Source organism: Myxocyprinus asiaticus, chromosome 16 (genome assembly GCF_019703515.2).
Source record: "Myxocyprinus asiaticus isolate MX2 ecotype Aquarium Trade chromosome 16, UBuf_Myxa_2, whole genome shotgun sequence".
Classification (NCBI taxonomy): Eukaryota; Metazoa; Chordata; class Actinopteri; order Cypriniformes; family Catostomidae; genus Myxocyprinus; species Myxocyprinus asiaticus.
Genome location: NC_059359.1, coordinates 19,645,795 through 19,660,725, shown reverse-complemented (window position 1 = coordinate 19,660,725; position 14,931 = coordinate 19,645,795). Strand labels below are relative to the sequence as shown.

General features: G+C 36.6%; 1 protein-coding gene across 9 annotated transcripts in view; it reads right to left on the bottom strand.

The window, feature by feature from the left end:
• LOC127454507 (focal adhesion kinase 1-like) overlaps positions 1–14,931 on the bottom strand; it is a 119,796-nt gene that overhangs the window by 104,520 nt on the left and 345 nt on the right. For 3 of the 9 annotated variants that reach the window (XM_051721781.1, XM_051721780.1, XM_051721782.1), the window contains exon 1: positions 13,853–13,918. The exons of 1 other annotated variant lie outside the window; for it this stretch is intronic. In XM_051721781.1, coding sequence (XP_051577741.1) covers positions 13,853–13,889 — 37 coding nt within the window. In that variant the 5' untranslated portion in view covers positions 13,890–13,918. Of the gene's footprint in view, positions 1–13,852; positions 13,923–14,931 lie in introns of those variants that run through there. 5 more of the 9 variants (XM_051721776.1, XM_051721775.1, XM_051721774.1 and 2 more) reach the window with 4 other exon arrangements.

The following is a 14,931-nucleotide window of genomic DNA, read 5'->3' as shown; positions in this document are numbered from 1 at the left end:
CCCACTGTGATTGATGATTAAGGGAATTTGGCCTATGTGTTACCTCATATTTATACCCCTATTAAACAGGAAGTCATGGCTGAACAATTTCATGTTCATAGTCACCCAGGTGCACTAAAAAATGTCAAATATGAATGGGAATATACTTCAGATATATTTTACTCATAAGAATTTCTAGGGGTGCCAATAATTGTGGCCAATGTGTTTTGGAGAAACATATTTATTTAATAATGAGATATTTCCCCTCTTTCAATTGTTTTACTTCAATTAAAGGTTAGATTTTTGTGAATTTTTTGAATGAAAGATCAAAGCATAAACAATGCAGATTTTTTATCACAGCCTTCTTTGATCATATTTACCAAGGGTGCCAATATTTTTGGCCACTACTGTAGATCAGGTGGGGTTTATTCGGGGCCGTAGCTCTTCTGATAACATTAGGCATTTCATCAATATCATGCGGTCAGTGGCGAATGATCAGATTCCGGTCGCAACCATCTCATTTGATGCCGAAAAGGCGTTTGATATGGTAGAATGGGATTATCTTTGTAAGATTCTGGAAATGTACGGGTTCGGGAATACTTTTATTGGATGGATTAAGTTTCTTTATAGACACCCGGTAGTGGTGGTACAAACAAATTGATTAATTTCAGATTATTTTAATCTGGATAGGGGCACCCGGCAGGGTTGCCCTCTTTCCCCATTATTGTTCTGTCTTGCCCTGGAACCATTAGGAGCCGCGATAAGAAAGGAGGAGGATTTTCTAGGGGTGATGGCAGGAGGTGTGGTACATAAGCTTTTGCTTTATGCAGATTATATTTTATTGTTCGTCTCCGACCCCACTAGATCTATGCCTTGCCTCCACAGAATTATTAATTCCTTTTCTAAGTTCTCAGGATACAGAGTTAATTGGTCTAAATCCGAAGTTTTGTCTTTGACAGCGTACTGCCCGGTAACGGCTTTTCAGCGAAGTGCCTTCCAGTGGCCCAAACAGGGCATTAAGTATTTGGGAATTTTATTCCAAGCAAATTTGTGTGATTTATTTAAGAGTTAATTCTGACCTTTTAATAAAAAGGTTTGAGCGATGTGGGCAGGTGGGTTTCATTACATTTATCTATGATTGGGAAGGTTAATGTTATTAAAATGAATTGTATTCCAAAAATCAACTACCTGCTACAATCTCTCCCTATAGATGTCCCCCCCTCCCCCCTCTTATTTCAAGCAATTAGCATAGCATAGCGAAGTCCTTCATTTGGAATGGTAAATGTCCCAGATTACATTTCAGTAAATTGTATAGGCCGATTGACAAAGGTGGGCTAGGCCTACACAAGATTTTGTTTTATTATTATGCATTCGGTCAGACATTTGGCTCATTGGTCACTTCCACCTGAGAGAGCCCCTCCCTGGTTTTGTAATGAACAAAGTTCTTGCCCCTATTTCGCCATTGCAAAGCCTTTCCATCAAACTAACCGGAGAAGTTAAGTTACACCCCGTTATCTTGCATTTGCATTTGGAATGGACAAAAGTGTCCAGAGTGTTTAATTCGGACATTTATTTAAATGTGTCCTCGAGCATATGGCTGAACCCAAAATTATGTATTAATAAGTCCCCTTTCTGCTGGAGAGAGTGGATTGAGAGGGAGGTTAATATACTCAGTGACCTTTATGAGAGTGGAGTGTTGAGATCCTTTGAAAATATGGTTCAACATTTTGGGATTCCCAGATCTCAGTTCTTTAGGTATTTACAGCTGTGCCACCTTCCCTGCGGTAGATGCTCTGGGAGTGGTGATCACTGCTTTTGGAAAAGGTAATGAGGCATCAGTGTATTACTCCCTGCTAATTCAGAGTCTGGGGGACGGAGCTTCGGCTTCTCTCAAGAGATTATGGGAGAAAGATCTAAACATGGTATTGGAGGAGGGAGTGTGGGCTAGGATTCTAAAAAAGGTCAAGTCTACATCTAGAGATGCAAGGGTGAGGCTTATGCAATTAAAGATTTTACATCGATTCTATTGGACCCCCTCTAGATTGTATAGGCTTGGTCTGAAAGACACACAAACCTGCTGGCAATGCCAATCAGAAGATGGGGACACAACCCATGTTTTTTGGTGGTGTGTTAAGATCCAAGAATTTTGGTTGAGGGTTCAGAGTTTTATGTGTGACGTATTGGGCACTAAAATTTCATTTTGCCCCAGACTCTGTATTTTAGGCGATGAGGCGGTCATTAAAATAGGGGATAAATATATAAAAAACATTGGGTCCTAGCCAGTGTTATGACCGGCACACAGAATGTTCTTAGGGGATGGAATCGGCTGGAGCGCCCTCATTTTAAGAGTGATGCACAGAGATGGGGAGGGTGGCAGCATTCGAGGAAATGTCATGTAGAAAGATAGGCAATTTAGATTCATTTAATGAAAAAAAAATGGGGCAGCTACTTGACCTTCTTGGAGGGCTCTCGGGGAGGGGCAGTGGAGAGAGAAGTGTAGTTTTAAATTTGTGATTATTTTTATTTATTTATTTATTTTATATATATTTTTCTTTTCTTTCTGTGTATATTCAAGTGTGACCACAGTGATATTTGTTGAGGGTCAGGGTGGGGTTGGGGATTGGGAGGGGGAAAGGGAATAATGGGGGTTAAATGTTGATTCTGTGAATATGTTTTGCTTTTCTTTGTCAATTGTGTGAATCAATAAAAACTGTTAATCAGAAAACAGTCATTATCTCCACCCAACAGGAAGTCAGCCATTTTGGATTTTCTGAAAATCATAGACACTGAACTTTTAAATACTCCTTTTAGGGGATTTATGTGACTGGCACCAAATTTGTGCAACATCATGTCAAGACATTGTAGATGATAAATTGCGAACGGATTTTTGATATTTTGAACAGTATGTCATGGCGAAGCAATATATTTATGGCGAAAAATTGGAAACAGGAAGTGCCTTGTATCTTCTGTGTGCATTGTGTGATTTTGACGAAAATTTGTTTGGTAATGGGGGCTGATCACATTGATGCAGCTATTATAGGTCATGGTTATAGCACCACCAACTAGCAGCAGGAAGTATGGCAATTTTAACAGACTTTGAAATAGCCCTCTTGTGTTTACATGAATTGCGTTAAAATTCTTTAGAATAATATCAAGACACTGCTGATGTAAAATTGTAAAGGGATATTTAATATCTTAAATACTGTTTTATGTGTTGCCATGGCAACACATTAATTTTTATTATTCCTTTCTTCCTATATTTGGGTGTTTTTGAGGCACTTGGCATACTTAAAATTTCATGAATTTTATTAATAAAGCTGCGTACTGCCAATTTTCTTCACAATAATAAATGCAAAGTGAGGCATATTTTTTTTTTTTAACCAGGAAATAAAAACTCATATATTATGATTCAATAATTCGGGAGCCACCACATTATAATCTAGCTGCAGCAAGCGCGCACGCTCGAGGGATGAGCGTCCCTGCGACAGAGTGTTCATCCGCCGGGTAGTTTCAATCTCTTCCCCTTAGATCGGGATACTTTGCACAACTAATAGAAGAGGTGCTGACCGCACAGAAAAATGCAGAGTTTGTAGTTATTTACATGACCTGCTTCCTTATTATTTGAACTTTAATAAAGCTATAACTCATTAAACATAACTGCATTAAAGATGTAAAGATTTGTTTCCTTCAAAGACGCTCAACACGCAAGTTTTGCTTAAGGGGAGCAGCAGTTCCAGCTCTGCTTATTTCACAACGAGAGTGCTTCTGTATTTACTTATTTGGTATTTTTGTATAATTCCCTCATATTTTGCAATCTACGTCACCTGAAGCTTTGAAAGTTTAGAGTGCATCCGGACTGTGAGCTGTGTCTTCTTCCTCTCCTCAGTCCAGCACGAGCTGCAGTGCTGCTCTCACGTGTCATCATTAGAGTTTAATGTGATCTCATGTTAAGTTAAATGAGATCAAACGACTACTCAACAACTAACATTTTTGTCGACAATTTTTTTTATTGTCAACGCTGTCGATAAAGTCATCTAATCATTTCAGCCCTAGTATGCATTATGTGATTTTGATGAAATTTCAACTGTATGTTTGGTAATGAGGGCTGATCACAATGATGCGGCTATTATGAGTCACGGTCATATAATTTAAACTTTTTTAACAGAGCATACACATATAATAACTATCAACACTACTGAATCACTACACCAGTAGACATCAAGCCACAACCCAATATAGTAAAAAAATGCAACCTGTATTTAACGTAGCCTAGGTGGCTTTTTCTTTTTTATCCAGTTTATTTCCTAATATCAAACATTTTTCAAACAGAACATATATTACACAGGAGGAACTTGCCCTTATATTTACAGTGCAATCCCATATCAGTACAGCTAAAATCATGAAATGCTCCTCATAACTGTGGTTATGTCACTGTATCTAGTCTTTATAAAGTAATAATAATAAATACATTTTAGTATTTGTTATGAGAAAAAGAAGCCAAATCACATTAAGAAACTTTTCTATAAGTGCCACATTTGAAATAAAAATAGATTCTACCTAACAGATAATTTAATATGAAAGTATAACATTTTTGTCACAATATCAGTTACTATTAGGCTACTACTGAATAAATTATACACAAAAAGTGTGCAAAACAACAATATTAGAATTGTTGTTTCTGATTTGCTAATAGACTTATTTAAGGGGCAGTGGTGGCTCAGCAGTTAAAGGCTCTGGGTTACTGACCAGACGGTCGGGGGTTCAAGCCCCAACACTGCCAAGATGCCACTGATGGGCCCTTGAGCAAGGCCCTTGGCCCTATCTGCTCCAGGGGCACCGTATCATGACTGACCCTGCACTCTGACCCCAGCTTAGCTGGGATATGTGAAAACAAAGAAATTTCACTGTATATATGAAAATGTATAATGTGTGACAATAATAAAGGCTTTCTTTCTTTCTTCTTCTTTCTAAACAGATTCTATTTCAATCTATTGCATTTACACACACAACGGACCAACAAATTTTGTAAATAGAAAATCTTGACACTACAGGAATAGATCTAAATTGAATGATGTAATTGACACTTTCCATGATTAGTTAATTGCAGCAGCTGTAATTGTAATCTCAATCATTTTTTCTATTAATTGTGCAGCCCAAGCTTGCGCCAAAATGCAAAAATATCGCATTGCAGATGAGAAGCATATTTAGCACTTATAAAGTGCTGAACTTGAGATTATCATTAAATTTGCCTAAAAAAAAAAATTAGAGGGAGAACCATGGCATTAGGAGTGTCCCAAACTGCACACTGCTGCACTATTCTACACCATTTTGTAGTGTAGTGTGAGTAGTATGTTTACACTGAAAATGCAGCAAAAAGAAGTGTTCTTTCAGTACCCGGATGATGCACTTTTTCAACTGTCAAAATGGAGTGTGGAATGTTGGACATGACGTAAAATAGTGCATAAGTGTGCAGTTTGGGATGCACCTTTCATGCACTCAGCGCACACGTCTTGCCATAGATAGCGGAAGGGGCGGAGTTACCTGGCTGCACTGCTGGTCTGACAAAACAATTGTAAATAATGAAAAATGTAGCAGCTGGCAAAACTACAGAGGATACAGCACCTTACAAATGTGAGTTGAATGCTTCACCATCACCACAAGCTGTGTGAATACAGGGCTCCAGACTAAAATTTGAGAGCGGCAGCACCAGCGTCACCAAGTTCTACAGATGGTCGCACCAGAACCTGAGTTGGTCATGCGGGGGAGGGGGCGGCTCCTAACCAGATGTGACACCGTGATATTCATACACTAAAATAATTATACATGACAATAAAAGCAGATGTTACAACAGTCAGTTGAATTCAACAGTCTGTTTATTGAACGCACCTCATTTTCTCACTGAAGTTGCGTATGGACATACACTTTCTACGACAAATCTCAAGGGGATGGTACACGATCACACACATACACAGGGCAAAGTTACTTAATAAATCGCATCAAAATTCAGTCTATTACCATTTTTTATGTTCACGCACTCACGCAGTACTCAGTTGTTATTTCATCGATCTCCATGTGACAGGGAAGCGGAAAGTCAAAATGAGCCTTCAACTTCAATCTGGTTTGTTTTTATTCGATATTAAGGCACCGGACAAATACCTGTATCATGCCTTAAAAATGCTTATAGAATATTTATTGACCTTACTCCCAGGGCTGCCAATTTTTTAGTTCAGCTCGGCGTGAGAGTTGTTGAGAGTTTTGCTCCAGCGAAGCAGCAGCTCCAGCTCCACTTATTCCACAACAAGAGTGCTTCTGTATTTACTTATTTTGTATTTTTGTATAATTTCCCCACACTTTGCGATCTGCATCACCTGAAGCTGTTTGGAATGTTCAGAGTGCATCTGGACTGTGAGCTGTGTAATTCTTCCTCTCCTCTGTCAGGCGCGAACATCAGTGCTGGTTACGCGCATCATCGTTAGAGTTTAATGTGATCTCATGTTACATTAAATGAGATCAAATGACTATTCGACAACAACAAAATTTTGTTGACAATTTTTTACTGTTGACGTTGTCAATAACAGACTAATCAGCCCTAGACATTTCCCTGCTGTCCGCGTCCCTATCCAAACAGGCCTAGCAAACGTTATGTTGCGTCAAGAATATTAATGAGCCATGTAAAATTTCAGCAGTAGTGCTCATAATAGGGGAAACACTGGTAGCATCATTATAAAAAATATTCAAAGAGATAGTTAAGTTGATTACTAAAATCAGTTGACTTCAGCACCATTTGTTGCATTATATGCCAATGATGTGTCCAAAAATGGGGGAAATTGTGTTGTTTTTCCAAAGCTGGAGTACCTATTACTCCAGAAGTATTAAAGATATCTTAATATTCTTTAAGATTCTGGTTCAGACCAAACTTCCTTTTGGTATCTTCATATTTAAGGCCCTCAATTGTTAAATCCCAGAGATATGGGGCTCTCAATTTGGCTCCATCCAAAAATAGTTAGCTTTATTTATTCACATAAAAACAATAATGTCAAAATCTAAATTCGAGAGTTCAAAAATAAACTATTATTAAGAAAGCAACACATGTAGCTCCTCAGTTAGTGCATTCTTTCTCCCCCCAGATTTCCTGTCATCTACACACTGCTTCTGTCATAAAAAGTGGCAAAAAATATTGGGTAACTGGTACTGGTTTACAGACATGGTTTGGTTCGGTTTGATGGGCATTCTGGGATATGCGCTGAAGAAAATCAAATGCTTATCCAAATATCTGTCTTACAGGAAGGACAACAATCATGATATCAAATCACCTAAGGCCTGTTTCACGAAACTACTCTGTAAAATGTGATTCATGTGTCAAGTAAATTTGATTAAAGAAAATTAACAGGTACATTTAACTACTACATTTAAGAGAGAAGACAACTACTTTATTTTGGGGAAATGTGTGCAATTTTGTGGTTTACTTCATGGACACCAATTCAACTAATAAAATTAAGAAAGAATACTACCTAATTATTTCAGGAAAATTTGTGCAATTTTGTGGTTTAATTTACGGACGCCAATTCATTTGAAAGTGAACAACTGCTGATTTGACGACATTTTGGCAGACTGGTCGACATGTGTACACACTAAAAGGTAAGCTTTAATAATTTGTAATTTCCTTTTATTTCTTAATTGTCTCGTTAAAGGTTGACCAGGTGTGTTCAATCCAGTTCTGGAGCACCACCAGCATCGCATATTTTGGATGGCTCCCTTATTTTATATTCCCAGTTTATGTCAAAGCCTGTCCTGGTGAGCTAGTTGAATCAGGTGTGTAAAATAAGAGAGACATCTAAATGTGCGTTGTTCTGTGGAGAAAATGTGGACGATGGTCTGATGAAAAAATGGTGTACATATAAAATAAATGTATTTTCAGGGCCCAGGTAGAAGCATTGACCAGACCAGATAGGTTATAATCTGTTGCTTGGTAAATTACCTTGGAGAGGAGGAGAATGATCTCTTCCAAAAGTACGATGTAAGTACCTGAAACTATTATGAACATGTTTTCCACACACAAATAATAATAATAATAATAATAATAATAATGCATTAGTACTTTTGTCTTTTAAAAAAAAAATAATACTCCGCCTCATGTCTTTCCAAACCAGGACGAGTTTCTCTCTGTGAAACACAAAAGGATGTGATAGGTACAATACACTAGTAATAGTTTTGACTAGGTGTTCATTGTTACAGCCTGGTAATGTTTAACAAAACTTTATCTGATGAATTTTGTGCACCCCCTCAACAGAGTTGCATTGCAGACAGCCAGTCTGAATGGATTTTATGAATGTAGTCGAAGAGTCACAATGTTTACGCTTTTCAGAGAAATCAGACAAAATATGGTTTACTAATAGTTGTCTCAGAATATTAAAATGAGAAGTATTTTAACATAAAAAAATATGTGCAACACTTTTTAAAATGATGACATGCTAGAAATACTTGCAACATGAGAAGTATCAAATGATTGTGTGTTTGTGTTCTATAGTGCTCTAATACAGATGTTCATCTCCTGCAGCACGTAATGAAAATTACTGTCAGCACAAGGGGTGAGCAGGAGGACTTCAGCATCATCTTGGAGGGGGTCCAAGTCATGACTGGATTGGAAAATATGGCTAAAGCCTGTATGATTCTTCTGTGACTCACATATGCCCTAATCCTCAGCTATCCCAAACAACTGAGGTACACATTTGAGGCCTTTCAGAAGATCTTATTAGAACTGGATGTATGCATGTTATCCACCAAAATGCAAGCACTTAAAAACAAACTTATTTTATAGAGTTTTGCAAGCAAAGCCTTTTCTTTGTTTTTCTGGACCAGGTTTTGGTCCAGAATGCACTGAATAGAGGGATTTGTTCTTGAAGTTCAACATTAATACAAGCTTATCATTGGTTTTGCAAGACAAGTTGTTTACCAAGCTTTATTCCGGAATAGTTTTTTTTTTTTTTAAGAGACATGTTCTTGGAGAATGTTATAAGTTTAAAAGCAAGTGTGGGTATAGTCCAGTTAGCCAAGTGTCATGTATGGCATTTTCAACACACTCTCATGGCGAAATCGTCAGGATTCATACAACTTTTCTAAATTTGGCTAATTCGTGTGATATTGTGCGACTGCACTCATTTGAATTCCTACAACTTTCACTACAGCCAATGACGTCGCTGGACATCGTTTCCGTCTAATATGTGACAAATACTTGCTTCTGTCACACACAACAGTTTCCTATCATGTTTACACACTCTAGAGATTGGTTAAGTTTTAAGGGGTTTGGATAAGGGCATAATATTAATAAATTTGTTCTTAACGCCTAGTGCGCGGAACTCGCGCTTACTTCCGCATTAGACATCTGGGAATTTGCACGTGATGAAGTCATACGAGATTATGCAAAAAACATCACGCAAGACCATACGAAATAGCCAACTCGTAAATGATGTACGAATTTTCATGAGATCGGGTTAGTATTTTTGTTTTTGGAAAACATTTAAAGGTTTGAGATTTTACCTTGTCTTTAATGTCTAGCAGCTTTATTTCATGGATGTGTTCTTTTTGAAAAGTTCTTTTGGGATATGTTTTATAGCCTAAAGGAATTGTTTCCCCAAAAATGAAAATTCTCTCAGAATTTACTCATACGTGTGCCTTCCCAGATGTGTATGACTTTCTTTCTTTCTTCTGCAGAACACATACAAACCTCAGATCTCACCTCTGTAGGTCCATACAATGCAAGTGAATCATGCAAGGCTCAAAGCACAAAAAACATCATAGAAGTAATCCATAAGACTCTGGTGGTTTAATCCATTAAAGCATTTGAAGATTACACTCTAGTATTTTAACACCTTTTAAATATGATAAATTCATTAAAAAATACTTCTGAAGCTATCTAATCAGTTTTGGGTAAGAACAGACTAAATTAAAACTCCTTGCTTATGTTTGCCAAGGAGACTGCTGATGTCATGATTCGTATAAAAAGGAGTTATATTTTGGTATTTTCCCACCATGGACTGATTGGATTACTTAATACTTGAATTAACTACTAGAGTTATATGGATTCATTTTAGGCTTGGTGCTTTTAGAATCTTCAAAGTTTTGGTCACCTATCACTTGCATTGTAAGGACCTACAGAGCTAAGATTTTCTTAATCTTTTTTGTATTCTGCAGAAGAAAGACAGTCATACACATCTGATTTAATGAGGGTGAGTCAATGGTGAGAGATTTTTCATTTTTGGCTGAACTATTCCTTTTAGAAGAGGCCTGTCATAATTAGACTTTAACTTCAGCACAAATTTGACAGTAAGTTGACCTTTGTAAACTTTACCTTAATTTTATTAATTTTTTTAAATTAATTAAATGGTGCTTTTATTTGTATATTTTAAACTGTATTTCTTTTCCTTTTTTATCAAATAGTTTTAATGTACACTGCTTAATGTTTGATAGAATAAATTCAGCAATTAACCATAAGGTTGTGTGTGTGTGTGTGTGTGTTTGTACAAGTTATTGATATGCCTACATATATATAAATTCATATATAAATGCTTAGAGTGGGAATAATATTTAAAATATAAATGGATAGTGTTAAATGTATCATGTAAAAATTGTTTAAAGTGCTTTAAGGTGGTAAAATTGCACTTTTATACTTTTTAAGCTTTTAAAAATGACTAATTTAGCTTAGTATCATTAGAAGAATAAAGCATGTTAGATTTAATTGTGATTTCATAAAAAAAGGCTTAATAACTAACTAATTTGGGTGACTTCACATGATTTTTTTTTTTTTTAAGGAGATTTCATTTAAAAATCATGAGTAAATAACTAATTTGGATGACTTCACATGATTTAAGGAAATTTCATAATTAAAAAAAAAAAGAAGCAGTAAATACTAACTAATTTGGATGATTTCACATGATTTCATTAAAGAGGTTTCATTTTAAAAAACAAGGATTTAAAATGTCTTAAACATTACATGTAATATAGTTACCATACTTTTAAGTAGTTATCACATAATACTTTTTACAGTGTAGTTGAACAAACTCAGAGTTTTAGATTAAGTTTCAGGTGGACTAAACCAGATTGAGCTAAATCAGTTTAAATCGGGTTCAGTGTTCTCATGATGCTCGCTTTAAAAATGTTCTGTCAACTCAGGCTTTTATTCTGAGTTTGTGTTTAACACTGAAGCATGTGCACATGAATGAGTGAAGTTTGCCACAAACAACCAATGCGTGAAGCTTGAAGAGAGTCAGCGTGATTTAGGCTTTTTTTTTTTCTTTTTTTTCTTTTTTTTAGCTGAAGGTCAAGAGATCATTATGAAAATATTAAGAATTTAATTATTTAAACAGCATTGGATGTTTGAGATGACTTATGGAAATAAATAACTGAATATAATGAGTACTTAAATTTGTATAGGTTCACACTAAGAGAACATACAGCTTTTTCATTTTAGAAGCTTAAAATCTATATATTTAAAATGTAAAAACTAAATATAATTTATTGAAGTGCAAATTATGTCACTTTAATTGTGAAGCACCCCTCCACCTGGTCGTCTAATGGTTAGATGTAACATGGAGAGGCCTTCAAGCCACAGTGTCTCGCACCCACTGTGAAATTTGGTGGAGGTTCGGTGATGATCTGGGGGTGCTTCAGCAAGGTTGGAATCAGACAGATTCGTCTTTGTGAAGGACACATGAATCGAGCCACGTAAAAGGTTATCCTGGGAGAAAACTTGCTTCCTTCTGCTCTGACAATGTTCCCCAACTCTGAGGATTGTTTTTTTTTTTTTCAACAGGACAATGCTCAATGCCACACAGTCAGGTCAATCAAGGTGTGGATGGAGGACCACCGAATCAAGACCCTGTCATGGCCAGCCCAATCTCCAGACCTGAACCCCAATGAAAACCTCTGGAATGTGATCAAGAGGAAGATGGATGGCAACAAGCCATAAAAAAATCCGAGCTGCTTGAATTTTTGCGCCAGAAGTGGCATAAAGCCACCCAACAGCAATATGAAAGACTGGTAGAGAGCATGCCAAGGCGCATGAAAGCTGTGATTGAAAATCAGGGTTTTTCCACCAAATATTGATTTCTGAACTCTTCCTAAGTTAAAACATTAGTATTGTGTTGTTTAAAATGAATATGAACTTGTTTTCTTTGCATTATTTGAGGTCTGAAAACACTGCATCTTTTTTGTTATTTTGACCAGTTGTCATTTTCAATAAATGCTCTAAATGACAATATTTTTATTTGGAATTTGGGAGAAATGTTGTCAGTACTTTATAGAATAAAACAAAAATGTTCATTTTACTCAAACACACCTATAAATAGTAAATCCAGAGAAACTGATAATTTTGCAGTGGTCCCTTAATTTTTTCCAGAGCTGTATATGGTAATAAACATTTCTCACTATTCATTGAGTTATGTGACCCATCTATACAAAATATTTCTCCCAGGAGTGCAGGCCTCTGTCAATTAATAGTAATAATAACAGGGGAAAATGTCATCATGTCAAATTATGGACTAAAAGCAGCCAAGGATAATTCCCCTAATGAATAGCCCAGAGGAGACAGACCCTGAGGCCTGGCTGAGAAGAATAAATCCATATTCCACTCATCAGGCCTTGGCTTAGTAATATACACCTGACAAAATGTAATGCCATTGTTCTGGTTGGGTTGCATTTGGGTTTCAAACTCGATCTGAATTTTCTTTACATGCATGGCTTTGTCCTACCAGATACAGTCATGGGACCATACAAAATATTCATCCATGCAAGCAAAATCTTCATCCACCATGCCAACACTGCATCAACATTTGTCAATCAATATCAGATTACAAAATTGACAGTGGAACAAAGATTCAGATTTTAGTAAACAATAAGGACGATTCAATAGAGACAAACAATAAAGATGATTCAACACTAGCTAATCAAAAAAGGGGTGTTTTAAATAGCTATCTATTGTGTCAGTCAAACCACAAAGGTTGCGATAGCTAGTTCAGTTTCTGAACACACAGAGAGAATGTTTTGGAAGTTTTTCATTCAAGTAAATTAAATGTGCTATTCATTTCAAGTTTACTGTAAGATGACATAAACTTACAAAACATCAACATTTATGGTAGCGTCTTCAAAAACATCACATCTGATTTGAGGTTGGAGCAATGTATGCAGTGCTTTGTGAATCATTCCAATACCTGCAGCAGACCAAAACTATGTTGAGACTTGTCAAATACATAGGAATTTGTTTTAAACAAATGTTGCAATGCATTTCATAAATATAATGAGCACACTGTAAATGACAGAAAACTTCATAAAATCCACAAAACTATGTTAAACCAATGGGGAATGTAAACAATGCCAACATTTTCATTGTATTATACACCAAGAACACAAACCTAATAATTCTATAAAACTGGATGTTGTACTTTTAACAACAAAAGTGAAAATGAATTCACAGACATACCCTCTCCTATTTACGGAGTTTGAGGATACATTTTCTGTAAATACACCACCATATAAAATCATAGCCTCAAGCATAGCTCTGCACCAAGCCAAGCCTCCTGGAGTTCTTCTGATCACATTTGCATTGGAAATATTCAATATGGCTTATGGTTGCCCTGCTCCACCCTGAAAAGCAGATACAATGCCCTTTGTTTGCAGATGATCTCATGCGTAAACAAAAGTACAAACCACTTTTGTCAGACCTGGATGAGCTTTTATATATGTGACCTGAGTTTTCGATACCCTAAGCTGCCTGTTTGAAACTCTCTTCCTGTCTAGGAGTAGCTTCTAAATAATGAATGATTTCCATTACACAATGCCCTTGTGATTAATGTCAGTGCTATAACAAAGACCCACATACCTGCACTGGCACAACTTAGAAAACTCCAGAACTGCATGGTGTATTTCCATGAACCCCTAAGGGAGAGGCTCTTTCCTCGGTGTTACCTGTGCTAATGACGTAACGTTAGAGAATACCTGCAAAGTTTCCTGATGCACAAACACACACGCCCACAAGCAAGCGCTGCTCTGATTGGTCAAAACCGTCCGACAGACGGAATCAAGTGAAGAGCATAACACAAGTCAGCGTCAGTAAAGGAGTAAGAATACACAATTAAAAAAATATGGTTTGATCACAAATAACGGTGCCCGTTGTTGACACAACATGTATTATTATGTATTTGTATATTTCGGCCTGTAAACCCACAAAACAAACCCATAAATAAGTAAAACAAAATATGAATAAATATACGACAAGAGAAAATGACCTGACAAGTCCAATTCCATGTAGGAGATCTGTGTGATTTCTCCAAATAATTAATAATAGTACTTGTGAGTTTCACATTCTACATCCACAGACAATAACTTATACTGCTTGTATGGCAAATCACCAGTTATCCAACTCTGAGTTTACGTTAAACACCTCTATACATAGCGGAAATATTACCTGAAGCAGGTGACTAGCATACGTAACATATAACGCAATTACAAACAATCCATTAAGTCAAAACAAAAACATTGATATACTGTGAGCATAAAGCATCAGAGTCAAACATTATAAAGAACCTGCACTAAACTGGTTTCATTGTTTGTCTGTTATTGTTTTCAGTTCACCATATGAACATAAACAGTGATACTACTGCAGTCTGACAACAATACACATCCCCTAACACAACTCATTTAACTCCATATAATAACTGTACAACGATGAAGACACATTTATACCGGTTATATGGTTACTGAACCTGCAGGTTGGCGTTAAACGTGAGACGACGCATTTTCCGAGGAGAAAAACATTGGGAATCGCTTAAAATTACTGGGCATGGTCTTTTTCGCATTTCCAGGGGCATATTGTCCTGCAAAACCCTTACACATCTGACTTTATCAGCAATTTCATAATGATACCGGGATTCTTAACATGGTGCAATACAATAACACGCC